Source organism: Tribolium castaneum, chromosome 4, assembly GCF_031307605.1.
Source record: "Tribolium castaneum strain GA2 chromosome 4, icTriCast1.1, whole genome shotgun sequence".
In the NCBI taxonomy this organism is placed as follows: Eukaryota; Metazoa; Arthropoda; class Insecta; order Coleoptera; family Tenebrionidae; genus Tribolium; species Tribolium castaneum.
In genome coordinates this window covers 3,307,246-3,334,654 of record NC_087397.1, presented here as the reverse complement: position 1 = coordinate 3,334,654, position 27,409 = coordinate 3,307,246, and the positions used below count along the sequence as shown (strand labels likewise).

Sequence of the window (27,409 nt, the reverse complement as noted above, 5' to 3'; positions counted from 1 at the left end):
TATACAATTACCATCATACCGTCTACAGAACTGTAAAACATCTACACAAAGTTTCATTCTAGACACTTTGAAGAATTTTCTTTAAAGTCGGGTTACACTTAATAACATTAATAATTGATTTGCATAATTATTACGTGCGGAAACCTAATTAGTAAATTACACACAAGGTTCCACGTAATTCCCAGGAAACAATCCCGTAATTCCATCCATGACACCTTCCCACCAACCATCATCATTTTTCTTCAGCACATAAATAACCGAACTTTCTTGGAAACTCAATTCATCATCTTTATCAGCGTAATAATCGTAAATCGCCACAACTGTAAATAAATTAATTAAAACCAGCGCTTCAACAAAACACAATTTTAGTGTTATACCTTTCTCTATATAATTCTTGGGTACCCATCCGGGCAAATCCTCCTCATCGGGCACAATGGGCATGACTCCACTCGTACGAGGTCTTCCAAAAGCCTCGTGTTCGTCTTCTGGCGGCGGTGGAGGAGGCAATGGAGGCGAATGTGCACCGCTACTTCGGGCAAGCCGTTGGCCATGGGCATGGGACAAAGTGTGCATTCCCAGGCTTCCATGCGGCACTGGGGCATGCTGGGTCATCATCATCGGGTGGTGCTGGTTCGACGGCATTTGCATTTCTTGGCTGATCAACGGCGAAGGCGGCGCTAATAATAAAAATTGCCTCTCTTGTACACTTTATTTCTGGGTTTCTTCGAGCGTTTTCGGGAAATTTAGGGCAAAAGTCACCAAACCGATAACGATTTCACTGAACAAGGCCCGAAACCGCAATTATCTCTACCATTTTCCGCAAAAAGACGTCAAAAATTGCCACAATTTTGTTTGCACGCGTTTTCAAGCCAACATATTTTTCGCCATTATCCCGATAAAAAAATTTCGACAGAATTTTTGTCTTTATTAAGCGCATAAACAAGTTTTTTGCAAGATTTCGCCAATAAAAAAATCGATAAATTCGAAAATGGCATTTTGCTTTTTATAGTGTTTAGCACGTTTTTCTGCAAGACGCGGAAAAGCATTTTGACAAATAATCATTGGCCAAAATGGTGTTTCAAGCATCTTGTACAGTTTTCTGTGACAGAAATACTGCAAAAAGTGCAAAATTTCAGCAAAAATTAACCGAAATATCACGAGCTCACAGTTTTTTGCAAGGTTTCGCTAAAATAACAAAATTGGACCAAAATATATTACCTTTGCTTTCTCTAAGCGTTTTGTGACGTTTTAGGAAGAAAAACGCATACATTTCAAGAATTTTTTGGTAAAATAAGCCAAAAATGTTCAGTAAAGTCAAAAATAAGCAAAAAAAAATTGTACTCACGCGGCATGCTCATATGGTGCTCCGCTTGGATGTAGTTTCCCACATTACCGGGCGGAGGCGGCGGCGGTGGTGTTTGAGGATGTTGTTGGTTTTGGTGTTGCTGTTGATTTATACTCATGGGATGTACCATGCCAACTTGTGGTGGCGACATCGCCTGATGTTGACCTGGAGCCATGGGCAAAGTGCTGTACCCGGGCCCCCTTTCGGTCGAACGTCTTGCATGGCCAATGGGATAATTGGGGGCGTAGTGACTAGGAACCTGAGGAGGCGCCACCGCTGGAGGAGTACGATATTCGCGACTGCCTTTACTCAACGTACCTCCCGAAACAGAAACTGCAAAAAATATAATAAATTATTTAAAAAATCGAAATTCTATTTAGAAACCGTGGTACCTTTACTTGATGTTCTTGATACTTGCGGAGGCGTTGGCGGTTTGGTGGTGGGTGCTGGGCCCACCATGGGATTGGCCGTGAGCGACTGGATGCTACCCTGACTGGAACCCCTCTGTTTTTGCTGTCTGGGGGTCCCACTGCTCCGCACCCCATGCCCGATATCATCGAAAACTAAAACTCAAAATAACTGACCGAACTTTTCGAGAAAAATTAATTACTGTTGTAGTCAATCGGTTTCCGGAGGTACTTGATGGGTTTCTCCGGGTTAGCAGGCGCGATGATTTTATACTGTCGGCTGGTTGACTTGTTGGCCGTCAACACTCCAATCTCGCGCCTTGCAACCTTCTCCTTGTGGATCATCACCGTTTGCGAGATGTGGTTCATCTGGCTCTCCATCTCGGCCAGCTGTGCCGCTTGCAACTCCAACAGTTGCAGAAAATTGAAAGCGAGTGTGTTGATTTGGTAGGCCACACTTGCCAAAGACTGTGTTGTGTAGTTTTTGGTTTCTTCCAAAGCCACGCGCTTGTTATTCGACTGGAAATAGTTAGCTTCGCAATATTCGGCAACCCTTTCCAGGTTCGTGTGGTTGTCGGTCAGGTTGCTGCGCCCCTCTGGGATTTCGGAGCGCAGCAAGGCTGCAAGTTCGGCCATTGTGTCACAGTCACTTACAACTCCAGATTCTCGACTGGGGCTGTCTGGAAGTGTTCAATTATCACAAATGATCAGTTAATGGGGATTTATTTACGCACTGTGGGCGTAGTATCCAGCATTCATAACAGACAAGAGGCAAACACTAAAATCGGAGTTAGCATAGTATTGGTTGAAATAGGCGAAGTTGCAACACAAGGAAACTATTAAGAGGAACGTAATTTATGTTTATGGACACAAAATTTTTCACTGGATTAAAAAAAACGATTTTGGAAATTATAAATGTCAACCGGATGACAAGATAGCAAAGTATGCAACCCGCAATAAATATCAAGCGCTTGCGCTTACATAAGCACCGCTTGCATAATAATTCAAGCGGGACTTTGAAATTTCAAAAATAAATTGGTCAAAAAAAACGTTAAATAAAAAATAAGTATGGCCAAATGTGCTTCCTAAGAAACTAAAACCACGAAGTAAAACGGTAGCTTTAGGTCCCCACACATAAGTCCAAGCAAACTTTTTTTCTGTTGACCTAAAAAAATATTTTCCGAAATGTTTTAAACGTTTTATTCCTACTCCCAGAATTTCGAAATGTTATAAAAGTTTGATAACACTGTAAATCATTAATAATTGCAATTAAAATGTTCTGTAAACCGTCTCTAAGTTATTATTATTAAGAGTTATTTTTGGAATAAACTTTTATTTTTTGAGTTCGTTCTTTAGTTTTATTTAAGCCTAATATTAAGGTTTTTTTCACGTAATATTTTTGAACACAAAATATCCGTTTTTATTTTTTATTATACAGCTTTAACTTACACGCGTATAAAAATCAAGCATAAGGTAAGTCAATTTTTTTTGGGTGGTATAGAGAATCGTATTAATTTTTTTGATTTATTATTATTACTACTACTTTATTTATATCCAATGGATATGTTCTGGATATTGTTGAAGCTATTCGACGCCTTTATTTTATCTCAGAGTTGTACAATTAATTATTATTTATCAGCCATAGGAAATTAAAATGTCTTGACATGGTTTATTAGTACGGCGATTAGTACGAATTTGTAAGTGGACAAAAATATTATCAAAGAGCAAAACAAGTATTTATTTTCTTATCCGTGTTGTCTTAGCCTTAGTTGTCAAGTAACAGCGAATGTTATCAACAATATTTTATTAGTTAAATAACATAATGACATTTACATTTACATTGTTATTGCTTCAGTCCAGATAAGTAATGAATAATTTAAAAATCGGATTACGACGGAACACATTTTTTTATTACCACTTTATCCATTTAGTACAATAATTATCTTATATATTTTAAATAGAGTCATCACACATAAATAAAAACAATCTTTTATTGGCAGTTTTGTTACAATTATTTTCGTTCTTATCTCGGTACTGCTGAAATCCACGTTTCTTTCAACGATAATGTTACACCAGGAAGTACATCTTTAAGATCAATGGGTCTATTGTACGGCGATTTAAACGTAAAATTTTGCAAAAGTCCGGACATTATCAGAAACATGGTATTGCGTGCATACGTCTCCCCAGCACACAGTCGTTTACCTAAAATCCAATTAAAATTATACCGAAAGATATTTACCATATTTAACAATAACCTGCTCCAAATCCTATCGTGTAGTCCTTCCTCAGTAATTTACCATCACTGTCTAAGAACCTTTCTGGTCGAAACTCCTCTGGATCGTCCCAAATGCGAGGATCTCTATGCGCTGTCCAAAGATTTGCCAACACAAATGAATCTTTCGGAATGAAGTGCCCACCCAACATTGTGTCTTTCACACAACGTCTTGTAACCCCCAAAGGGGTGACTGGCATCAATCTTAGATTTTCCCGAATGCTTGCTTCGAAATACGGAAGACTGGAAACAAAACTAAATAAATAATTTTTGGTTTTGTAAAAATTGTACTCTTTTCGGTCATCTAGGCTTGGTAGCCGCGAACGGCCCACAACTTGGTCAATTTCCTCTTGGATTTTAGTTTGAATCTCAGGATTGTTAATTAGATGCGCAAAATAAAAACTTAAAGTGTGTCCGACTCCGACAGGAGAGGGGAACATGAAATCCAGCGTTATTAAAGCAAGCTGCAAATCTGTGAAACACAATTAAATAAATGGAATTAATTGACTTGACTCACAATCAATTTCAATGCCTTGCTTGATGGATTCACTAATGTAGTCGTCAATAAAGTCGCGATGGTGGTCATCCGAGAACGTCTCAACGTGCTCCTCAATCAGTCCCTACATTAATCGAACATAAGTGGGAATAATGTAACCGTTAATTAATCATTTCGTACTTTCATAAAATCAATTAACATGTCATTGTCGTCGACCGCCGAGGTGAACCGGAAGAAAGTCGGTGCAATGTATCTCAACCAGGGAGTTATAGTAATAGCTCCCCCAGTTGAGTCCTCACTTTTCATAAACCTGAACGCAGCTTTCGCATATTTCCGCACTTCTTGGTGCTCAAAGTGCCTCGAAGTTAGCACCAACATCACGGTGTTGATAAGAGACCCGTACATGAAATCGGGCACTAGCACAAGCCCCTTCCTCTTGCACACATCCAAGTCCCCTTGACTCGGCTCCTTTGTCAGGAAATCAATCAAATAATTGGTTTCCTGATGCGCGAGATTTTCCATATTTTCCGAACGCCGGCCAAAACCATAGTCCCTCATGTGTCGCAACGCAAACCTCCTCTGCTGCTTCCAGACCGGACCATCAGTGAAAAAAATACCCTTGGGGCTTCCCCGACTCCTCGTTTGCACGATTATGGTGTCGTTTCGACCCATGAACTCATCCCGCGACAACATTTCTTTAGTGAGTTCGTAACTCAAGGTGACCACAGTCGGGGCATTTCCCAGAAAAAAACCCAAAATATCCGTCTTGTACCGCTTGCCAAGCGTCTCAAACGAGAGGTGGAGCAAATTGTAATTTTCTTTTAACAGAAACCAGTAACTACCCCATATTGGCAAACTGGGCGGACCTAGGGACAGTATTTACAATTGTTACTCGTAACTTGATTGCAAACCTGGCGGAAAATTTTCAGGCCTCTCTTTTGAAAATTTGTAAAATAGAAACACCAGCAGAGTGACGAATGTTACAAGCAACGTCAGGAAGCCCAACATCTTTAAGACTAACTGGTTAATGTCATCACTCGTCAATAATGTTTGCGCTTTATAACAACAATTGATAAGAGAATGGCCAGGAATCTCGGTTTATCTGCACAAACAAATAAAATTCTTCCAGAATTGAGACTTAACAGTCGTTGTGAAATTCGTTAATGATTACGTTATCATTTTTGGGTTTATAGCTCGTAGAAAAAAGCAATTTCAAAATTGGGCAATGAAAAAATTCATTTATCTGCAAGTGTGAGAACAGATTGCTGCAATTTTTGGATTTGTGCATTAATTCGCCTCTTGGTGATAAGAAAAAGCAAGAAGTTAGCGCTGAATTGGAGCAAGTCAATGCATGATGTTGATAATAATTGTTATTAATATATAAACGTTGTTAAACTTTTTTCTTAAAACAGGCTACTAATAAATAAAAACCGGGCAGTATATAGATATGTTTTATTAGTAAGTACAAACAAAAGTCGATTCATAGTTAACATAAATTATTTCAAAAACGTTATAAATATGATAACCACACTGAGCTAATAGCAGAACCGGCGACTATGGAACTGAAACTATTTTCTGGTTGAAATCAGTCGTATGCGTTCGTAGGTAGAATAATTATTTACAACTCAATAACTTAACATTAACTTGTACTATACCGAAGGTACAACTCTTGACACTGCTGTATGACTATGAAATTCCATAAAATAAATAACACCGCTCAACAAAGCGCCTCAAACTTTCTTAATGACTGGCGGGGGCACCCTTTGTTCGCTAACATTTGAACTGTCAAATCTATAATCACCTCCGTAGTGATTTAAAGCGAGAACTTTTGAAACAATATTCAAATCCTCTTGTTGCTTCCCCCTAATCAAGCCCGAGTTATACAGCAAGTGGTTTAATTGTTGGTTTACAATGGGCGGTTGGGCTCGATTAAAATTATACTGCAAGTTCGACCTAAAGAACCTGTTACTATTCTGCTGCGGGAGCGCTTGATTGAAATTGTTAAAATTATTGAAAAAGTTGCCAGTGTTGGCCTCTTGCCTAAAAACGCGATGGTGCTTTGGTGCCGTCAATTGGGGCTGAACAGTCGGTTGGAAATTAAAATGCGAAACGCTGGTTTCCAACGGTGGTTGCTGATGGCTCAAGTAATTAAACTGTTGTAAATTGTCGTTCGGGATGAACGGGGCGCGAAAATTAGCCGCGTTTTTGAGCGGTAGTTGCTGGGCGTTGAGTGGTAGAACCCCCGATGGATGTTGATTCGAAGTGAAGCTTATACTTGGCTGGAAGGAGACTAAACTCCCCCGAACCCTTGAAGGATCGTTAAACTCATTCCTTTGCGTTGTGGAAACCAAAGGGACGAACGGTTGTTGATTGAACTCGTTTCGTTGCGTTGTGCTCACTAAAGGAACGAATGATTGTTGGTTGAAAATTCGGGTCCGTTCGTCCAGAATTTTCTGTTTCTGGAGTTGCAGTTGCTGCTGGTGGAGAATTTGTTGCTGCCTTATCAGATAATTCTGCTGCTGTTGTTGCTGTTTCAGTCTTAAAATTTCCGCTTCTAAAGCCCGCTGTTTCTCCTGAAGGGCTAACTGTGTCCTGAACTGGTCTTGTGGCGGGTTTAGTGTCTCCTGTTTCGGTTTGACCTTCTGTTCAATTTTGGGCCGGAAAATCGGCTCCACACTTTTCGGTAATCCGCGTTCGTCCTGATGTACTGTGAAAGCAGCGACTAAAGGGGCGGAAAAAAACTGCACATCTTCAACTTTTGCTTGGCTTTCTTCCGTGGTCGTTGTCACAGTCGTGACTTCGACTTTTGGTCGTACCTTCGTTGTTGCTTTAACTTCGTTTGATACTAAATTAATGTTTGGTTTGTCCGTTTTGGCGAAAAATTTGTTCGACGCCGACGTAAAACTACTACTAGCACTTGTGAGGATTTGTTCATGTTCGGGGCTATATTTTTCTAAAGTTGTGATGGGTTTGTGTTGTAGCCCGTGGCTTTTTTGTATGACTACGATCGGTTTTGGTGTTGCTTCTTCAGTGGTGGTTTTCTCGGTGATGGATGGCTCGGTACTTGCGAAAAAGGAGAGTGCAGAAGCGGAAGCTTTTTCCACTACTTTGTCACTTGTGTCTAAAAGCTGCTTTTTTTCGTTTTCTTCGTTTTCTAGTTCGGTTAGGGCTTTGAGTAGTGCTCTCCGGAGGTTGGCGTCCAGGTTTGCTGTGAGTTTGCGAGGTGGGTTCACTTCGTTTGTTTCTTCCTCTTTGGCAAACGTTGTGGCCAAGACGAAAACACAGAAATGTGCCTGAACGAGAGAAAACGCAAATTAGCATTTATTTTAGTTAGGAAAATCGCGACAAGAATTGTACATTAAAGAAAGTTCACAACAATGTGAGAAAGTTTGCACTTGGAATCGTGGGTTCAAAACTTGAGTTAATGAAATGTAAAAATCTGTTTATCAACAAGTCACGTTATATACGGGATTAAAACTTGAGCCAAATTAAAACAATTCAGATGGGGAAATTCGCTGTGTCAATAAAAACCAAACATTCCGTTTGTCTGAGGTCGAAGAGAGTTTCCGATTCGAGTGAAAGCGATACTAAAATCCCCATAACGTACGTCGCTACTGCATAACAACGCCCCAGGGCCCCAGTGACCCACATCCGGATAGCCGATGAGCAAGTGTCATCGTCATGTTAATGTCTAATTGACACATTACGAACATGAACAAGATGGGCGGTCCCGCAAGGTGTAATTAAGAAGTTTCTGCGAGTTTCAAACGCTGGAAACGAAGAGGTCGTGACTCTCAGGGTCGCGCTGCCTCCGGCAGCTTTTGTATTGTTGGTAATGAAATCGAAGAAAGTTACTCTAATGTATGGGAGCTTCGTCAGCGAATACCATAAGTTTTCCCATTTGTACCTCACTTATCAGCCAAAAAAAAAATATTCTTGACTATGTTTGACTATTTTTAAAATTTAACCCAGGGTGTTTCTATTGGTTGTATTATTTCGTACACACTTTTGAGTCCGTTGCAGTTTTATAAATCCAAATTAATGGATAATTGGCAGTGACAAATTGCTCCGAGGAACATTCCTGTTAAAATTATTACCTGCAATAACTCATCCTGTTGTGTTATTCATGTGGCAAAAACGTGAAAGATGGGGATTAATTGCGGATATAACGAGGCTTTCATTTTTAACCAATTAGAAAAAATCGTCCGTATCTCTTTAATATGCTTCCAGATGAAACACTTAATTAAGTAGGATGTTTAATTTCAAACTTGCATAAATTCTGAATAAAGTTTTAACAATAGCGAACTCTACTTGTTTTATACTTCAACTAATGACGCTATTTTCAAGTTTGCTGTGCCAGGTATATTAATAATCTCTTTCGCTCTTCCTTAATTGGAACCGAAACAACACCTGAATATAAACTTTCTGAATAATACAACTCTTTATTATTAAAAGTTCTGATACAAAAATAAAACGAGCACGCTTTCAGTACTTTCAATCATAAAACTAACAAAAAGCCCTAAATTCGTATTCCATATTTTTAGAAAAATTCTTTATGTGGAAGTTTTTATTAATTTACACGAGTAACTTGATTGGAATACAAAAAAGTAACAACTCAATGTTACAAAGAAAGTAAAAGTTTGAAAATTATCTCAATACGATTATGTTCAATTTCAGAAATTAATTAAGAAGTGTTGTACCGCAGGTTGGAAGCAGCAATAACAATTATCAGCTGTTAAAATCTTTCTCACGTCTTAATAACAGCTCTTATTTAAATAATAATGTAGTGCATGTCTAATTCGTAGAATAAAGCACCTGAACATGGCATGGTAAAGTGGGTTATTCTGTTAATCACACCGTATTAATTACACGCTCTATGCTAATAAATTTAAGGAAGAATCATTGGATGTTATTTTGTTTGGTACTAAGCAACTTTTTCTCGCGGGGAATCGTTACGAACGAGTTTTCTAACCATAAATAAGCCTACATTACATCTCGCTATTACCAAACTGAAGAGAAGTTCAAAGTTCACCAAAGAATTTTTAATTGTTGTAACTTTTTCGTTCCTTTAGAAAGCGGCATCCTGTCACACATCCTGTTCATCACTTTGTAAAATTCCAATATTAACTAATCTACTAAATCAAAATTCTGAGCGCAAAACTGTAGCTTTTCCAAACGATAAAATAGAAATTCTACAAATGCCAGTTGAATTCGTTAGCATTGACATTCGGACGTAAGAAAGAATACCACTGATTGAATAATGAAGTAATAACTTTCGATGCCTGAATTAAAATACAATAAAGTCCCCCACGTTGAATTTAAATAATAGAAAGTTTCGGGCGAAATAAATTGTCAACTAAGTTAAGATTAATAAGTCGAAAGCTCATCTCATGGAAGTGATTAGACCTTACACGTGGCGTCGATTTCTACACAATTAGTGGTGATTCAATTACGGTTCAATTAAAATTCTTACAGCTGGGGTCATCAGAAGCTTTATTAATCGCTGAAGCTTTTAATCGAAATAGATAGATCAGATGTTTAAATTTATCCATTAAACTTTCTACTGTTTCAGGGTACGAAAAACCATTAAAAGCTTAATTGAACTCACCATTAATATTATATTATAATAATTATTTTCTTTTGAGTAAGACACAATGCTTGTAAGCGTGATTGTGCAGAAATAGTTACGAATGTTTTGTGGTAGTGCAATACACCGCCCAAAACACAATATTTATAATAACAATTGTAGATATCATCAGATGGGTCAGACATTGTTAAAAGAGATGTCTAACTGTCTATAATCTTGTTTGTATTATCATGAATTTGCATTTGATCGTTGTTTCAGAAACACTAAAACTTTTTTATCATTTACTCAGCAAAAATTTTCAGGAAAAGATTGGAAGTAATTATCAGTTAGTATCCGGAAACCAAAATCGTCCATGAACAGCGCCCTCCAATATATTTTAAATCTTTCAGACACATACTATTTTTTTAAGAATAATAAATTGTCCCAAATCTATTTGTATGTATATTGGCTTTAATACATTTCCTGTAATTGTGCGACAATAAGGAAACCAAACCAAACGTAACTAATGCAAAATGTGTATCTGGATCATACGGCTTGATGTATGTTTACATCACGTAATATTTTGTGACTGTCAAAACAAAATTACACCACAATTGGTTTAAAAATAGTAAACAAATTTTAAGTACCAGTAGTCCACCAGTTTGCAGTCTTCGTGATTTATATCAAATAATTAATGAATATTTATAGCAGGTGTATCGTCGGGAAAGTGGTGAAAATCGCAAATTCTAACGAACATCTACAATCTGCTCCGAAAGCTTCCTCACGTATTTATTTCTTTTCACTCTCATTCGGTACACGTCTGACCTCTGCGTGAACTCTCGCTCTTTACTCAGATTTATTTAAATAGCAGAAGTTTATTTTTAGCCCAAAATACTAAAGAAAAATGGTATTGCACTGCAACAATCACGTTTTTTATCTTAGCCACTGTTACGAGACTTGCTAATTTGCATGATGGTATCGTGGATTCTTTGTTATTTTCCTTTAGAATTTACATTTACACGGCTGTAAGCCGGGAAAAGTTCTTCCGATTGAGCTGGCAAATTGCGAAAATAATAGTGCACACCTTGAAAATTGACCTTAAATGACATGTGTAGAGGAGAAACTAAAGAAATGCATTTAAATGTGTATCCGTCACTTTCTCCAGCTCATCTTCGAACAAATTGGGTACCGCCGGTACCAAACCAGAGACAAGTGCTTTTTTCTAAATGTCACGCAATCATACTTTGTAAATATTTATCCCATAGCTTATTGTTTGAAGACTTTATGGACTTTCGATCTGGAAGAGACAATAGCTGCCGCATTAGGCAATGATACCCCTAAACAGCGCTTTGGCACGATTATCGAATTTGTGAAACAATGCTTAAAAATTTAGCAATATAATGGAGGAAATTCTTCCTTAAAAGTTTGAGATAAAATCGTTGCCTACGTTTAACCCATTTGCACGTCGTTGCAACACCCTTTAATTACCACCAAAGTTATTATTCGTGTCACTGACTGACAAGACAATGCAATGCACCGACGTTCCAGATTTTTAGCAGTTTTCGTCCTGTGCACAGTGAGTTAATTAGGCGCCGCTCATGAGAAATGGAAAATGTGAATAAAATCTCTATTTAATAATAATAATAAAATAAGTGCTTTCACTGACTTGGAGCATACACATCATTGACTACAATGGCAAGCAAATTTCTGAGTTTTGCTATTTTGGTAAAGCTATTTTCTCGCATGACCATAACAAGCCCCTCCCAATTTTCCTAATTACAGTTTTCGAAGCAAAAGATCACGATTTTCGAGCCGCATGTAGGAAGTTAATTAATTTTTCGCTGATACGTGAACTGGAACCGTGTATTCGGATATAAAAATTAATCAGCAACACCGATCAAATGTTTACAAACAAATAAATCGCTGCCTGTGTTTGCTAAATTTTTCCACCAAAATTGGGCGAAATTAAATACCAGGATACGCAGACTCAATCGGTGAAGAGCTCGTAATTAGCACTTCAAACACTAGTGTTAATCAGAGAAATAATTACCCAACGCATTGCGGTGAAGTGAAAAGGAATGATCCAAGGAAGACACTGTGGAGCACCCACCAACACTGTCGGTTAAAGACTGAAGAAGAAGTGATATGCCGTGTGATTTCACTAGTGAAGATCAGCTCTTTACCGGGGTATACGCATCTTTGTGATTGACCCCCTTATTATTTTAACAGTGTGAGGGGCACACCTACCTGTCTCACAATTTTACGAATGTATTTTTCGTACTTACCTGAAAATTTTACACACTATCGAAAGTGTGATCTTTAAAAGTTCACGAATCCTCGAACCAGAACAATGCAAAATTAAACAGAATTTCCCACTTATTTTATTTCTATTAAAAATCATTTTGCTTTCTTTGTCTTCTTATGGCAGTCATCGCAAGCGTCTTTTAGTTTTTAGAAAGCTGTAGAAAATCGTAAAATGTTTCGATATTCGTCTCGACCCACACAATATCGGTGTGAACAAAACCTTGCTTTCATAGCCAATATTTGATAATTAAGCATAAATTTGGACAAAGTTTGTTTTTAAAACCAAGGAGCACCCGTGAGAACTGCCCTCGGTGATTAGAGAACAGAACCATTCACTTGAAATGTTAATTATATTCAAAAACTCTTATTTGTTTTTTTAGATTATTTATTGTTGTAACGTTATAATTTAATGACAGGAGGTTGGCACAATCTGATTGTGGCTCAGGATAATATATATTATTCTCTTTCCTCTATAAGGTTACCAAATCCAAAAATGATTTATGAATGAATATGAGTGGTTATTAATCCACTTTTAAATTCACCCACCTATTGTTTCTAAAAATTAATTCACTTATTTGTAGGATAAAACACTTGAGACAATAAGTAGTTTCTAAGCTTTCAATCAAATTTCTTTAAGTCATCTAATAAGGAGAAAAAATGTTTTCCTATCGTTGCAACTTCACTTCCTTTCTGTGTTAGGCTTGTAATTACATAACGATTCTTTCAGACTTTTATTCTTACCATTCGGAGGCAAGTTATTAGATCAAATGTCACGATTGTCACAACACATATGGTTTACGAGTAAAAGCACACATACCACAAAATAATAAATATCTTTCTTTCAATTAAAAAATGCTGCTAATTATTAGCACAGTTCTTCCAAAATTGGGTACATTAGATGTTGCGCAAGCCGTAATTGTTTCAAAATCAATAATTTTGACACCTCTGGTAATCGCAAATTATTATTTTTTTCTAATTTAATTTCACAAACCATTAATTAAGTCGTCGTTTGAAAAAATAATAAACTTGACAGTTTCACTGCACCTCGGAATAACTTCTCTCCTACCTTTTGACCTCACGTTTTGTCTTGTCACATCTCGTCATTTTCGACGAATTGTTGACTAAGCTACTCATTATAGCCTGTCATGCAGATGCTTGAAGCAGAAAAATGATTGTATGTACTCGCACATTGCAATAAAAAAGGTTACAAGAACAGAATATTTGCTAATTACGAATTATTTCTATTGTTTTGCGAGAAAATCTCGAGAGCAACATTTTTTCGAAACAAGGTTACTTTCTGGAAACAAATATCTCGGAGCCATTGCTATCCAAAGATTGATGGCTCGAAATTACCAAATTTCGTTTTAAGTGTTATACCTTGTTAGTGCACGCTGATGGGAACCATTTGAGGATAAAGCAGTCGATCCAGTCTCTGTTTTTTGACCGTTGACTTGGGGGCACCGTGACCTGGCCGTCCCCAGAACCCATTCCACGTGTCGAAGTGGTGTCGTATAGTTTCGTCGTCTTCTGCTTTCATTTCCTGACCAAAGCAAGTTAATTACTGGCAATTAAACAATCAATAACGCGTGCAGATAAACCTCTAATAAATCTATCTGTGCAGTGGTGCATGTTACCTTTTGCTTTTGCTGCTTATAGGTCATTTGCTGGGTTAAGTCGCGCAAATATGCGGAGCCCTGCCGATGCCAAAGCGATGATAAACTACAATTTTCACGAATAAATTGCATCTTTTTTTTCTTTACTCACTAAATTTTTTTCTGATTGGTCACATCTGTGGAGTCGAGAGGAACTTTTAGAGGAAAACGCCTTTGTTTGGCCAAAATTGGCACCAACTCAATCCCGTTTTCCTTACCGTCCGGTAAGGGAGAGAGTTTTCTGTTTTTTGAACCGGTGTACACGTTTTTACAAGGGTAGAAAACAGGGTCGTATTTCCTCGTCTTATTACAATTTGTTTTTTTACAATTATTATTCTTGTCGGTTGTTTTATTATTTTTTTCACCGTCCAGTTGCTTTAGTGTATTTTCAGTCGACCAACCCTGAAATTTGCCACAACTGAACGATGGTTTAGCAAATTTGTTACTACATCTAGTCAAAAATTAATAGCAAGCTACACATGTTTTTGTGTGTAGCTTACCAAAGATTTGAAAAAATTGTGTCCAATTGAGCTCGGTTTTCTCCAAGCGAAACCACCTGGTCCTTGCTTGCCCCAGGGCGGTGTTTTCAAAAACTTCAAAAATTGTCAAAAACCATTAGCAGGTCCGGAAATAACGTACCTGTTTTCGGATGCTTTCTTGCTCTTCCATTCTGCGCTGTTCCTCAATTTTCCGCTTTTCTTCGACCAGTTTGTCTTCGAACGCATAATAAATAAATTAAAAACCTGGCGATACTTTTGATAAAAATCAGAAAGTTCATGGTGTTAACACCAACGATTTAGTCTGTCGTAATCAGTCAATAATTAATCTTTGTTGTTGGCGTTAAGCGACGTTTGAACAAAGCTGGATCATTAAAATTAGTAGATGCTAACACCAATAAATCCATGTAAGCTTATGAAATTTCTTGTCATTGTGTCAATCACAGAGATGACGAGAAGATTTTCTCAAATGAAATTTTCTCGAAGTTGAGGCACATTTTTAGAGTATATAATTAAGTCGTTAAATTAATTCCGGTACAAATTTGAGCTTATGTAACACGTTAAATTGATGTTAATTTTCCGTAAAAAAATGCGCCTGAATAAATGAAATTCACTCATGTAGTAATGGAAGAAAATTGTTGCTTCGCCTTGTTTACATTTCTTATGAGATTAGCTTTCTCTACAAGAAGGATGCGGCTTATTTAAATTCTTTAAGACGTGATCAATGCGTAATGTACATGCGTGAAATTTCGACAATGTCACTTTCTTCCGAACAAATAGATTTTAGATTGCACAGGTGTTGAATTTAATCAGGAAAAGTGCGGAGTGATTATTATTATATTGGACACGTTTTTATTCAAACATTGTAAAGTAATAAGTGAGAAATACTGTTTACTTCTTTCGTTTTATTACTTCGCTCATATTAACATTAATTTGAATAAAGAAAAAATTATAATCATTGCCCAATTAAATTGACAATACAGTAAATTTTATTAGGTTTGTCATTGCCAAATTTGAAAACGCCAAAAGGTCGAATGTGCTAACATCCCCCCCAAGCTCATAATTTACAATAGTTTCGGTATTTTTAGTTAAGCAATATTTAATTCAAGAAAAATATTCATATTCTTTACTTCAGTGTGTGCTTTAACAAAGAACAAGATTAATTAGCACTTTTTCTCTTAAACAAATTTATATTTTGTTCGTACAATTGTGTTATAACCTACGTATTAAATAGCATTTTGTAAAAAAAAATAAGAACTGAGTTAACATCTTTAGAAAATACACAGCAAATATTTTTCGGAAAAAATGAGAAACACTAATTAAATCCGCAGAGCGAATAATTTAACCTTCAGTGCGTATCTCTCCGGAAGATAAACACAATTTATGAGGTCTTGAATTCAAGATTTTCAGACTGCAGTTAAAGAGGAAAAAATATGAAAAAAATTTCAGCTCATGACATGAAAGTCAGGACTTTTCGTAACAATAAATTAAGATCTTGAGAAACGATGTCAACCGTTTCAGGATCAAGATTATGCGATAAAAGGGTCAGGATTATTCAAATATATGATGAACTTTTGTATTTCTGCGAATCAATTTTTAATTTTCTTAAATAATAAGAATATCACGCAAAAATATATAAGTCTAAACGAAACGTGTGCGCGGAATATTGACCCGAAAATCAATAGGATTTAGTTTATTTAATACCCAGATTTCGATTTATGAAACAGAAATAAATTTAAATTATTGACAATAAAATTCCACTTTCGTAATAATTATTTGATTTTTTAATTATATTAGTGAGTATTTGGTAAGAACTTAATGACTGTGTTTAACGATACCAGGAATCTGAATTTATTAAGCGAGAGCATTTCTCAACACTTAAAAAACCTAGTCGGAATTTTTCAGTCACGTTCTGTCTTACCAAAGCAATTTAGAACCGTAACATCGTAGGTGTACCATTTTCTACCCTTTGGCAAAAAGTTGCGTAAAGAACCGCGAACAAAGGAACCGCAAATTACTTGTTAATTATGAGATAAGATTCAATTAATGCGGATGATATTTAAATCTAGCATCTGACCTAGTTCTTTCCTGTATTCCTCTTGCGCCGTTTTGTTCGTCTTGTACCTCAGCGTGTTGTCCACACACCGTCTGAGGTCGTGACTCCCAAACTGAAACCGCAGTAAAGGATCTTCTCGCGTCCTTGTGATTTTCTTTCCTTCGGAAACCATAGGAGCACCTCCTCCAGGTCGACCCAAATCCAAAGTGCCCACAAAGCGTTTGGCCTTAATCACACAATTATCACAATCAATACGAATTGTCTCGAACGCAACCTACGTTCAAGTAATCTTTATTGGGAAATAAACCCTCCAATCGTAAATTCCGCAAGCCCCTGGGCTTCATGTCGGTGCCTTGGCCGAACGGATAATACTTTTCCAACATCTCCCGTATCTGAAATACAATTATTTTGCGAAACAAAATTTGTTCAATTACCTCTTGTTGTTCTTTGAGTTTTTTTAATCTTGCGAACTCTTTTTGCCTCTTCCACAGCTCGATACCCTCTTTGTATATACGCTCACCTAGCGCCTTCCCGCTCAATTTCTTCTCGTTTAGTAGCATTTTTTCGAAAAATCAGTGAACTCTATCGTCGCTAAACTGTTAATGAAAGCGACAAAGAAATAGAGGTTGGAGAAGATGAAATGTAGAATACGTTCTACTCGTGACGGGCACCGATTCCAACCCTTGTGGTGGAATCTCAACCCCCAACCCCTTTAGACAGTCGTTCAAATATTGGAACAGTTCGTGAGGACAGGCGGTTCTAATCGAGTAACTTTGTAAAAATAGTTTGCAATAAATTACTTTAGAATTAGATATGACAGGTAAACCAAAGATATTTATTGCTTGGTATGAACTATGGAAATCTATTTTTTCTCTTTAGATTTAGGACTTGATAGAGCACGAAGCGCTTAATGGAATGAAGCAAAATTTAAATTATCCACTCCTTATACAGGCACAAACTTTGAGAGATCCTTATCGCGGGCCCAACGCAAGACCAAAACAACATTGCGATGATTAATTGTCCTAATTGTTTCTTTCAAAGTTTACATGTTGCTTCCATTGGAAAAGAAGAATACGGAAGCTCTTTTTCTTTTATAAATTCAATTGAATTCAATACTTAACAAAATAATTTCGGAAAATTAATATCAAAAATGCTTGTTCGTTAATAATTCCAAATGCTGAATAATGTGAATAATTTTATATTTTTATTTAGCTGATATAAAATGTTATCTGCAACCAACATAACAACGTCTTACTAAAAGAGCGTGGAACGCTCAGATAGGGATCTTAATCTTATTTTTTTCATGTCATAATAATTATTGTGACTTGTTTAGATTGCGTATTATTGTGTAGATACACAAAAAAATCATTTTAGCTTTGAGGAAACCTTACAAAAGATCAATCAATGTAGAAATTGTTCTTAGTATCAACTTTGTTTCAAATACAGTGTAGACTTTTTATATTTTGTATCCACATGGTACTATAGCTTTCCTCACAGTGTGACGACATTTAAATCTTCAATATAAATATGTTTTATTTTTAATAACTTCAGGCCTTTATTTTAGCAATTTTCTATAATGATTTGACTTATTTTTCTACTAAAATAACTTTTTTTCAAAAGTACGTATCTGTATACTTTCTCAAGTTCTCTTTATCAGTTGTTTTTAAGACACTGCTGTTTTGCAGCCCATTCCGCTGTCCTGGAGTTCATCCGTCAAAATGTGCGGATTTTTTTCTAGTTTTTTTCCCAAGTATTTACGTAAGACAAACTTTGTGTTTTCACATATTCCTGCTTCGTCGCTCTGGATATAGCTATACCTCTGATAATCTTCCAAATGTGTGAATAGCACTTTTAAAGAAGTTTTTCTTCAGTTTTTTGTTGGAAATTTTACCTCATCGGATCGTTCAGTGTATTTTTGTACACTTGCAGACTTAAAAAAGGTATGCGATGAAATGTTAGGCGTTTTTTTTTGTCAGAAGCCCCATAAAGCAGAAATTAAATTTTTAAGGCTCCGTTCCAAAGTTGAGAAGCTCAGTGTGTTTTGCTTTAGACAGGAAAACAATTTGAATAATTTCCTTGCTCGTTAAGCTCTATTTTTTCAGAAGATAGTAAAATAAGAAGTTACGTATTATATTTCGTATTTTATTTTAGGAATCGATTCTTCGTGTCATTCAACAAAACCATATCAAACCCACCAGTTGTTCACTTTATTAATAAATTTTACATGTAGATAAATCAAAATATACATATTAGATATCATATTTTACATAATAATTGTAACAAAACTGCTTATATACATCATTTGTGCAAACATTGCTCGTAATTATTGACGGAATAATAACACTTGTTAAAGAACTTATATACATCAGATTCATCAACAAAATTACAAGTAATTAATATATTATTTTTAACATAAATATCTTTAATACTTTTAAAATTATATACATGAAACATATTCAAATCTATTGAGCGCACCTACTAGCAACTATCGGTTTAAAACAGACACCAAATTACTTCTTTTAACATTTTATTAACGAATCAAAATAAATAACCCCTGTGTAGGTATGCTGAATAAATAAAAATAAATCCTGGCAGTAAATGTAAGCGTTATACCATCATCAAAATCTTATCCTAGGCATGACTGGATATTTATAACAGTAGTGACTCATTCGTTTTTTGGTTCACACACTTACACACACAACAGTAACAACTAGTTTATTCAAAGTGTAATAATATCAAATTTTCTAACATAGAAGACACTGGTCTTGAAATGCCGATGTGATAAATATCGAGCTGTATAGTCATACAAATACAAAAATATACAACTAACGTCACCTATCGAAGTAAATTTCATAACTAGAACACCTACTCAACACAAGTACTACCCTCGTGTACTATTTCATGCGGTTTAGTACATAATCAGCCGCAACTATCAGTCCTTTTTGGTACGGACTCTCCTCCAGAAGGTTTGCAAGCCTCACGGCCTCCTGGCAGTGCTGCTTGGCCAAATACTGCGTCTGCTCCAGCCCTCGCGATTTGTGGACGAGGTCAAACGCCCTTTCCACGTCCCCAGGCTCTTGGAACCGCCGCATTATCATCGGGTTCAGTTCAGGAAACTGCGAATACAAAGTTGAAATATGTCCAAACTACTAAAATTTTGGCGGATATACAAAAAGTATATCCTCCAAAATTTGACTACGTTACGCACTTTTTCGCAAGCGAAGAGCACGGGCGCTGTGGCCAGGCCCAGCTTCAGGTCGGCTGCTGTGGGCTTTCCCATGGCTGCAGAACTCGAGACAAAATCGAGAAGATCGTCAACTAACTGAAACGCTAAACCTAAATTCCGTCCGTATTGGTACGAAATATCGGAGAGTTGCTCATCAGCACCGGCTAACATTGTCACCTGGAGAACACTCTACAAGTGATGGAACATTGCACCAAAAACCACTTACAGATTTTACAGAGTTGGCTATCAGAGAAGCGGTTTTTCTGTACGTTTTGGTTAGATAATGAGCAAATCGTTCGTTTTCCGTTTCCTTAGATCCGAGTTGCATGAACTCTCCCTGAACTAAGTCGGAGACAACCTGAGGCGTTTAATGTGTTTTCTTGAATGTGAAATTAACTAATTTCTACTTACTTGACTAAGAACTAGAGTGACGTCGTTATTTTTTAACCTAGCTATCATGATTGAGGCAACCGCTAAGATGAAATCTCCAGCCATGGTCACCTGAAAGAAAAGGCTGACTTGAAGACTGCATTTTGACATTTAAACCAGCTTATTGTGATTTAAGGCAAAATTCCACTTTTCACAATGCATTACTTTCTCTCGTGCAAAACGCGGCTGTTTCATTCCTTGGTACGTCTTCTGCGACACCGTTTGCAAAAAATGATTGGTGTGTAATTTGTTACACAAAAGAAAGTCCCGCGAAAAAGGTCGGCGCATAAAAATGTTAATGATAACCTTGATTTTTCATCAGACTAATAAAATATTATGAAAGAAAAGAAAGTATCCGAATATGCGTAGCCAACTAATACAGAATTATGCAAGGCCCCGTGAGCATCGCAAGTTGAAAAACTGTATTAATTATACCGTAAAGACTGCTGTAGGGACAACACACCAAATGGTTCGATGAGAAAGTCTTTACATTTTTTTTTAATATTACCCAAATAGACGTGCATTTTTTGCAAGTCAATACAATTTTTTTAAATCTATCCAATTGGCTTCTGTGCAATTCTAAGAATCGTAGCAACTTAGAAAAGTGCATGAAACTTTCTTATTACGATTCTCTCGAATAATAAACCGTGTTGGCAAATATAGCTCCAAAGATAGGGCAGAAAAAGACAAAAATAATGCTTCACAACTGGTTTAAAAGTTTAATAAAATTCCTCGATAGTAACGAAAATTAAACGGTTCGCTGTAACAAGGATACTTTCGTATCTGAACATGCGCGATTGTGTGGCATTTTAAATTCCTGTTGATAAATACCGGAGTAGTAATTTTCAACAATTTGTTCTTTACTTTCTCCGATCGTGGTACTTCCCAATTGGGCGGCATTCCACGGAGGTCAGTGTCTGGACCAATCAAATTCATTAAATAACTTTTCCCCAAATTTTCATTCACGAACTCGGCGACTTCACGAAAATTTTGCACATTCTATGGACATTATCTAATACTGTGAAAGTTGAAAATGAGTTTCCATATTTCGTGCCTCAAAATATCGGAACTAAAACCGGATCTATCAAGAGATCACTTTCGAATCGTGTTGATGTAACCGCCGTTGCATCTCTTCTTATCGACGCAAAATTCATATGCAAACTAGTACCGAAAAGAGTACAACAATTACGCCTGAAAACGGTGTCAATAGCTCAAAATGTATTTTGTTTCAGAAACACGTGCTAAATAAAACGTAAAGGTCAAATGATGTTAATAAGAAAAAGCTGGTGTTTGTCTTTCGAAACAAACTGCGTTGCCAAATTCCCACATTTTTATCAATAAATTGGGAAAAATCATCAGTTTAGGAAAATCTGCAACTTCCGAGCTTAAACACCGCTTTCACTGGAAGTAAACTCTTTTATTACGCAAGAGATATGCGGTGATACGTAATCACATCACCACAGATTAATTACAACGGTCAGTGTGATCGGATCATATCCTGGTTCGGAACTTTCCTGCCGGAACACCTTGCCCTTGCCTGCTAACGGTAATAACACGAAATTTCTTCGACAGTGTTAGATAACACAGATTATTTACTGCATGCAAAAAACAGTTTACATGATGTCATACTATCTCGTGAGAAAACTGCACGATGAAGTCAGGGTTGAAAACAATGAAAAATTGTCAGTCAAGATCATATGAATCAAGGTTCACGTTAGCCAACACTGATGATTGCTACGGTTTGTTCTTTCGTAGACTAACGCTCAAATTGTGCAAGATTTTTCAAGAAATAGTCTCGTAAATATCAGTTTTAAATGACGAAAGATTAAATGTCGACCAATCGAGAACACTTTCAATTTTTATTGCTCCTAGGCTAACAGACAATGATTTTTTGAACACTCCAACTTTCATTTTAATTATAATAATTTTTTGGTTTTTTATTTCGTGCAAAAACACACTCAAATATTTTACATTACAGTTAACATCTGAAAAATTAATTGTTAACAAGCAGTGCTAATACCCACCTAGCATTAGTTTCATAACTTGTTACGTGGTGTTTTTCAAATTATGTTGGTGTCAGTGTCACTGTCGACAATGTCAAAGTAAGTGTGCCACCAAAGCTTCTGTTAATCCGCAATTTCAACAATAATTACAAAGAACTCATAACCATAATTCAAACTCAAACAATTGTATGCGTTTACTTACCCATACGGAAGAATTCTACACATTAGTAGAATGTGAGCTTTTATGCGCCGTGACATCCAAAAAATCAAAAACTTTTTTTGAAAAAATAGTCGTTCACAAAATTCCTTTCGCTCGACCAGAAAAAAATTATTCGGTAGTTTTGAAGTGAATTTTTATTGAACTTTGTTGTCTTCAGACAAAAAAATTCCTGGCTTGAACATTTATACACTGTAACGCTTTTCAAAAAAATCTTTCTAACGTAGATACTACATTAATAAATGATTTAGGTATCTTACCAAAGAAAAAATATTTTCCTAGTATTTTATGCAAAAAAAATTGAAAAAAATATCCCTTTCCAGCAGTACAGGTCATTAAAACTATCATTAACGACAAGGATCAATCTGAAGAATCCTTAGATTGACTAGATAATTACCAAGGCTATGAAGATTATTAAAGCCCAAATGTCAAGATTGTTGGCTATAAAGTGTGCATAAAAATAAGAAATTAACTTAACAAAGCGTATGGGATTCTAGTGACTGGGAAAGAATTTTTAATCAACCACAACAACAAATAATCGGCATCTTTGTCACAGTCTTAATGATAATATAAAAATGCTTTTCTTAGCTGAAAGACCGAAAATGTATTATTTCATTAGATTCTAGAACACAAAAAAGATACAAAAAGATGAGAATGTGACTTAAATAAATGACCTAACAAAAGAAAAAATTAAAACTGAGCAACAACTATCTGTTTTTGTATTACATAATGGAAACACGTGTATAAATAGTTCCATAATTAATTGTTACAAATCAATTACTTAAAAACGTGTGATTTTAAAATTAACATGTAGAAATCTTGTTTCTGTCTTTGAGCATAAAAGTAAAACATAAGGAAAGATCAATATTTATTTATCAACAAAAATTTCTTATTTCATTTCGTGGAACAGTGATTTCTAAGGTCGTGAATATTTGCCAAAGAAAAATTCATAAATTAATAGAAGTTGGGTATTGAGCAAGTGCATTACCATTACCATACCGTAAAATATTTCAGGGTTGTAATACTCGTAAAATAGCGTATAAACAGTGTGAAAGTTTGTTTTATCTACTCAATAATGTCATCATCAACAATTTTAATAAAACGGAAGAAACTTAGGATGTATTCACACCGTTTCAGGAAGTTACAATTACTCCACCTCGACGCTATTACTTATTGTTTTTGAACAGATCAATTACGTAACACCTCTGCACTAAGCTTACTGAAAGCTATAAACAAGTGAGACTTCCCTGGAGAAAACTTGCAATTATAGTAGAAAAGGACCCAAGACTTATGTGGCATCAATCCAAAGTGTCGGGGAAAGCTAATAAATTTACAATTTAACGTCTAAAATATGACACTCATTAGTCTAACAAACGTTAATTAACATTCAGACTAACGCTGAAAAATCGAAATAAAGGCTAAATTGCACAAAAGTTAGTGCCAACGCAAGGACGAGACATTAATAAGGAAACTGGCGAAACTGAAAAGTAGAAACACGACCCACGCAAGCAATATCGAATTTTTGCGCCCAAATCGGTCAAAATTAACTATTAAAAGTAGGCGAACGTATTTAGTTTAACACACATTGCTAATTGAAGTGTTCATCCACAAATGCAAGTGAGTAAAAGCAAAAACGTGTCGGCATTCAAGTTCGTTGGGAAACTGTGCTGGCCGTAGAAAGCGAAAGAATGAATAATTGAATATACACCAGTCGATAGTAGCCAGTTTTTTAATCGAATGTGCATAATTTTTGAGTCTCCAAATATTTTTTCACTTCAAGTATATGTCCCGCTTGCGTAATAATCGTAGTTCCGGATATGTGGCCGAAAATAAATTACCATTATGCAAGATAATTAAATATTAAAACCAAGTTAATAATTTTTCCTACACGGTACGTTCACCCAATAACACAACCATTCATGAAATTGAAAAAAGAAAAACATTGCTAACAATTATTCTTGCATAACGGACTCTCTATCGATACACACAAATTATTTGCATTTAGCAAAAATTAGAGACACTGAAAAACATGCAAAAATTGCCCAAAAAGCCTATGAAATAAATTGTTTTTTAAGATGTTGGGATGAAAAAAATCGATTAAGTAACAATAAAGATATTCATTTTCGTCACACAATTAAAAATTTCCACGATTTTTAGCCGCGTGTTCCGTTAATTGTTATCTATGTCGTTGCCACATTACAATAATAATTTGCACCGTTCCGTTGTTGGCACCTTCCGTACCACTACAATGTCAATTAGCCGTCGTAAATTATCTATTTCAATTACAGAACTCAATTGCATGTTTTTTAAAATTACATTTGACCCACTAACGACACTATTTCCCAACAAAGAGCGTTTAAATTTAATTAAATCGTACTCGACGTGTGACTGCTCGAAATCATCCAGATGCATCGTGTGCAATTTAGCAATGTTTATAGATTTGGAATTGTAATTTTTGCATTGTGTGAATGTGTTGTCACAGCGGGCACGATACCATCTTGCAAAAACAAGGGATTTGCGTCAAATAGATCCGTTTTATGTTGCGACTACTAATTGAACCGCAAGTGTGTCTTGCATAACGAATGCTACCTTGGCATTGAGCCCAGACTATTTTACCTTTTTGTGATTCCACATCACGTTGACGCTGGGTTTACCACGACGGAAATCTGACTGATCGATGACGTCGTCGTGGACGAGAGAGGCTGTGTGGATCATTTCCGAAATCATCGCTACTTCCCTTTGCGACGTCAAAAGACCACTGGAAAAAGTGATTTATTTTACTATAAAATTCAGAAAGGATGATAATTTACAATACAATTATTGTTTTGTCTATTTTCAATGTTATGTGAATTTGTTGGAGTTGTTATAATAAAGAACAAGAAAGAAGAAGATAACTGTGTATTAAAAGACGTTGGTAAAGATATGGAAGCTCAGAATTTTTTTTCGTATTTTCATAAGTCATAGCAACTCCATAAAAACTTTGCAAGAGTAAGTTAAAAAAAAATTTCATTTTTATCAAGGTACTTGCCTTGGTATAATATAGAAAATCAGCCGCTCAGTCACTGGAACAAACCGTTTTGCTCCACGACTTTTAGTTTTCGAGTTATGAATTTTTTTGTTGAATAAAATTTTTCACTATAGAAAATGCCTATCTTAATTTTTAGCAAAAAACTTTAAAATTTTATATCCCGTTAAAAGTTGGTTTAATACAGAAAATGAGCCGCTGAATTCAATGGAACGAACCGCATTGATCTACGACTTTTAGTTTTTGAGTTATGAATTTTTTTGTTGAATAAAATTTTTCACTATAGAAAATGCCTATCTTAATTTTTAACAAAAAACTTTAAAGTTTTAAATCCCGTTAAAAGTTGGTTTAATACAGAAAATGAGCCGCTGAATTCAATGGAACAAACCGCATTGCTCTACGACTTTTAGTTTTTGAGTTATGAATTTTTTTGTTGAATAAAATTTTTCACTATAGAAAATGCCTATCTTAATTTTTAACAAAAAACTTTAAAGTTTTAAATCCCGTTAAAAGTTGGTTTAATACAGAAAATGAGCCGCTGAATTCAATGGAACAAACCGCATTGCTCTACGACTTTTAGTTTTTGAGTTATGAATTTTTTTGTTGAATAAAATTTTTCACTATAGAAAATGCCTATCTTAATTTTTAGCAAAAAACTTTAAAATTTTACATCCCGTTAAAAGCTGGTTTAATACAGAAAATGAGCCGCTGAATTCAATGGAACAAACCGCATTGATCTACGACTTTTAGTTTTTGAGTTATGAATTTTTTTAATGAATAAAATTTTTCACTATGACAAATGGCTACCCTAAATTTAGGCAAAAAATTTTAAATTTTTAATTCTTGTGAAAAATTGATATAACATGTAAAATGAGCCGTAGAATTCAATGGAACAAACCGCAATCCTCTACGACTTTTAGTTTTTTTTTTATGAATTTTTTTAGTGCAAAACTTTGATCGCCTCTGTAGCCGGAACCGTTGCCCGGAGCGGCTCCGGGTTTAGACAAAAAAATAGATAAAATTAAGCGCTATCAGATGGTTTTTTGTTCGTTGCTCTAAGTCTTATAGTTTCCGAGAAAAACGCAAAAAAAGGTTTCCATTTTCACTTTTTTTCAATTTTCAATCGCCAATTACGGCAAAACTATTAGAGTTATCGAGAAACGGAAAAATGGAGGACAACCGGAATAAAAAACTCTACAAAATGGCATAGGACTCAAGGCGATATCTCGCAAAAAAAAATTCAATTTTCAAACGCCGATTACGGCCAAACTAAAAGAGCTAGAAGAAAACGCTTTTTTAGATCGGAAAGAGCACATCAAAATCTATAACATAGAATCGGTTTCATTTGATTTTGAGACACTTTAAAAATTGACCGATTTTAAGGGGGGGGTGTTAACTTTTTTTTTAATTTTTTTATTTTCTCATTTACGGCTAAACTATTCTAAAATGTGGAACTGTTTTGATCCATACCTATGCAAAATGATCCGGGGAATCGATTGGCATCGAGAAAATTGCCAAATTCCCAATAGTTTTTTAGTTATGAATTTTTTAAAATTTTACCAATTTTTGCATTTAGCAGCAATTTGCTCGAAAACTATTAGTCGGAGAACAATAATCTTTTTTGAAAAAAATAGATAATTTAAAGAGCTTTCCAACGATAATACACTTCATGGGGTTATCTCTAATAGTTCCGGAGCTATTGCTCGAGAAATGTTCCGGGTACCCAAAACCGACAAAAACTGCGACGAAAAATGAAAAAATCAAACATCAAAAAATCGAACATATGGACATTTTGTGGACTTTTAACAACATTTGTGGGTTGTTAAGACAAGTAGAAGTCCATAAAAATTTACTGGAGTGCGTTTAAAAAAAATTTTTTTTTCACCTCTTTGAAGAAGTGTATACATATTACTC

The 27,409-nt window shown here is 35.8% G+C and overlaps 4 protein-coding genes across 6 annotated transcripts in view; all 4 read right to left on the bottom strand.

The window, feature by feature from the left end:
* Positions 1-2,725, bottom strand: part of LOC661872 (uncharacterized) — a 71,140-nt gene extending 68,415 nt beyond the window's left edge. The window contains exons 1-4 of the mRNA XM_064356370.1: positions 2,487-2,725; positions 1,956-2,432; positions 1,738-1,908; positions 1,346-1,678 (exon numbers count right to left, since the gene is read on the bottom strand). Coding sequence (XP_064212440.1) covers positions 1,346-1,678; positions 1,738-1,908; positions 1,956-2,432; positions 2,487-2,511 — 1,006 coding nt within the window. The 5' untranslated portion in view covers positions 2,512-2,725. The remainder of the gene's footprint in view (positions 1-1,345; positions 1,679-1,737; positions 1,909-1,955; positions 2,433-2,486) is intronic.
* A 1,000-nt stretch (positions 2,726-3,725) lies between these two features.
* Positions 3,726-5,587, bottom strand: LOC661959 (cytochrome P450 304E1). Its single transcript, XM_968087.5, has 6 exons — positions 5,432-5,587; positions 4,701-5,386; positions 4,542-4,644; positions 4,316-4,496; positions 4,008-4,267; positions 3,726-3,954 (listed from the first exon to the last, which is right to left on the bottom strand). The coding sequence occupies exons 1-6, from the start codon at positions 5,526-5,528 to the stop codon at positions 3,776-3,778; spliced, it is 1,506 nt and encodes a 501-aa protein (XP_973180.2). The 5' UTR covers positions 5,529-5,587; the 3' UTR covers positions 3,726-3,775.
* A 370-nt stretch (positions 5,588-5,957) lies between these two features.
* Positions 5,958-17,285, bottom strand: LOC103315243 (uncharacterized protein). Of its 3 annotated transcripts, XM_015985360.2 has the most exons (8): positions 17,030-17,285; positions 16,874-16,987; positions 16,617-16,821; positions 14,682-14,755; positions 14,155-14,444; positions 14,025-14,109; positions 13,768-13,930; positions 7,675-7,813 (listed from the first exon to the last, which is right to left on the bottom strand). In XM_015985360.2, exons 1-7 carry the CDS (start codon positions 17,153-17,155, stop codon positions 13,772-13,774), a joined length of 1,053 nt encoding a protein of 350 aa, XP_015840846.1. In that variant the 5' UTR covers positions 17,156-17,285; the 3' UTR covers positions 7,675-7,813; positions 13,768-13,771. The 3 variants fall into 3 exon arrangements, with proteins under 3 accessions (XP_015840844.2, XP_008201595.2, XP_015840846.1); XM_015985358.2 differs by lacking the exons at positions 14,155-14,444; positions 14,682-14,755; positions 16,617-16,821; positions 16,874-16,987; positions 17,030-17,285 and having other exon boundaries at positions 5,958-7,813; positions 14,025-14,111; XM_008203373.3 differs by lacking the exons at positions 13,768-13,930; positions 14,025-14,109; positions 14,155-14,444; ... (2 more) ...; positions 16,874-16,987; positions 17,030-17,285 and adding an exon at positions 12,137-12,275 and having other exon boundaries at positions 5,958-7,813.
* Positions 17,286-18,780: 1,495 nt separating this feature from the next.
* qless overlaps positions 18,781-27,409 on the bottom strand; it is a 40,034-nt gene continuing 31,405 nt past the window's right edge. Inside the window, exons 4-8 of the mRNA XM_968226.4 lie at positions 25,087-25,228; positions 20,233-20,322; positions 20,048-20,179; positions 19,804-19,998; positions 18,781-19,711 (exon numbers count right to left, since the gene is read on the bottom strand). Coding sequence (XP_973319.1) covers positions 19,490-19,711; positions 19,804-19,998; positions 20,048-20,179; positions 20,233-20,322; positions 25,087-25,228 — 781 coding nt within the window. The 3' untranslated portion in view covers positions 18,781-19,489. The remainder of the gene's footprint in view (positions 19,712-19,803; positions 19,999-20,047; positions 20,180-20,232; positions 20,323-25,086; positions 25,229-27,409) is intronic.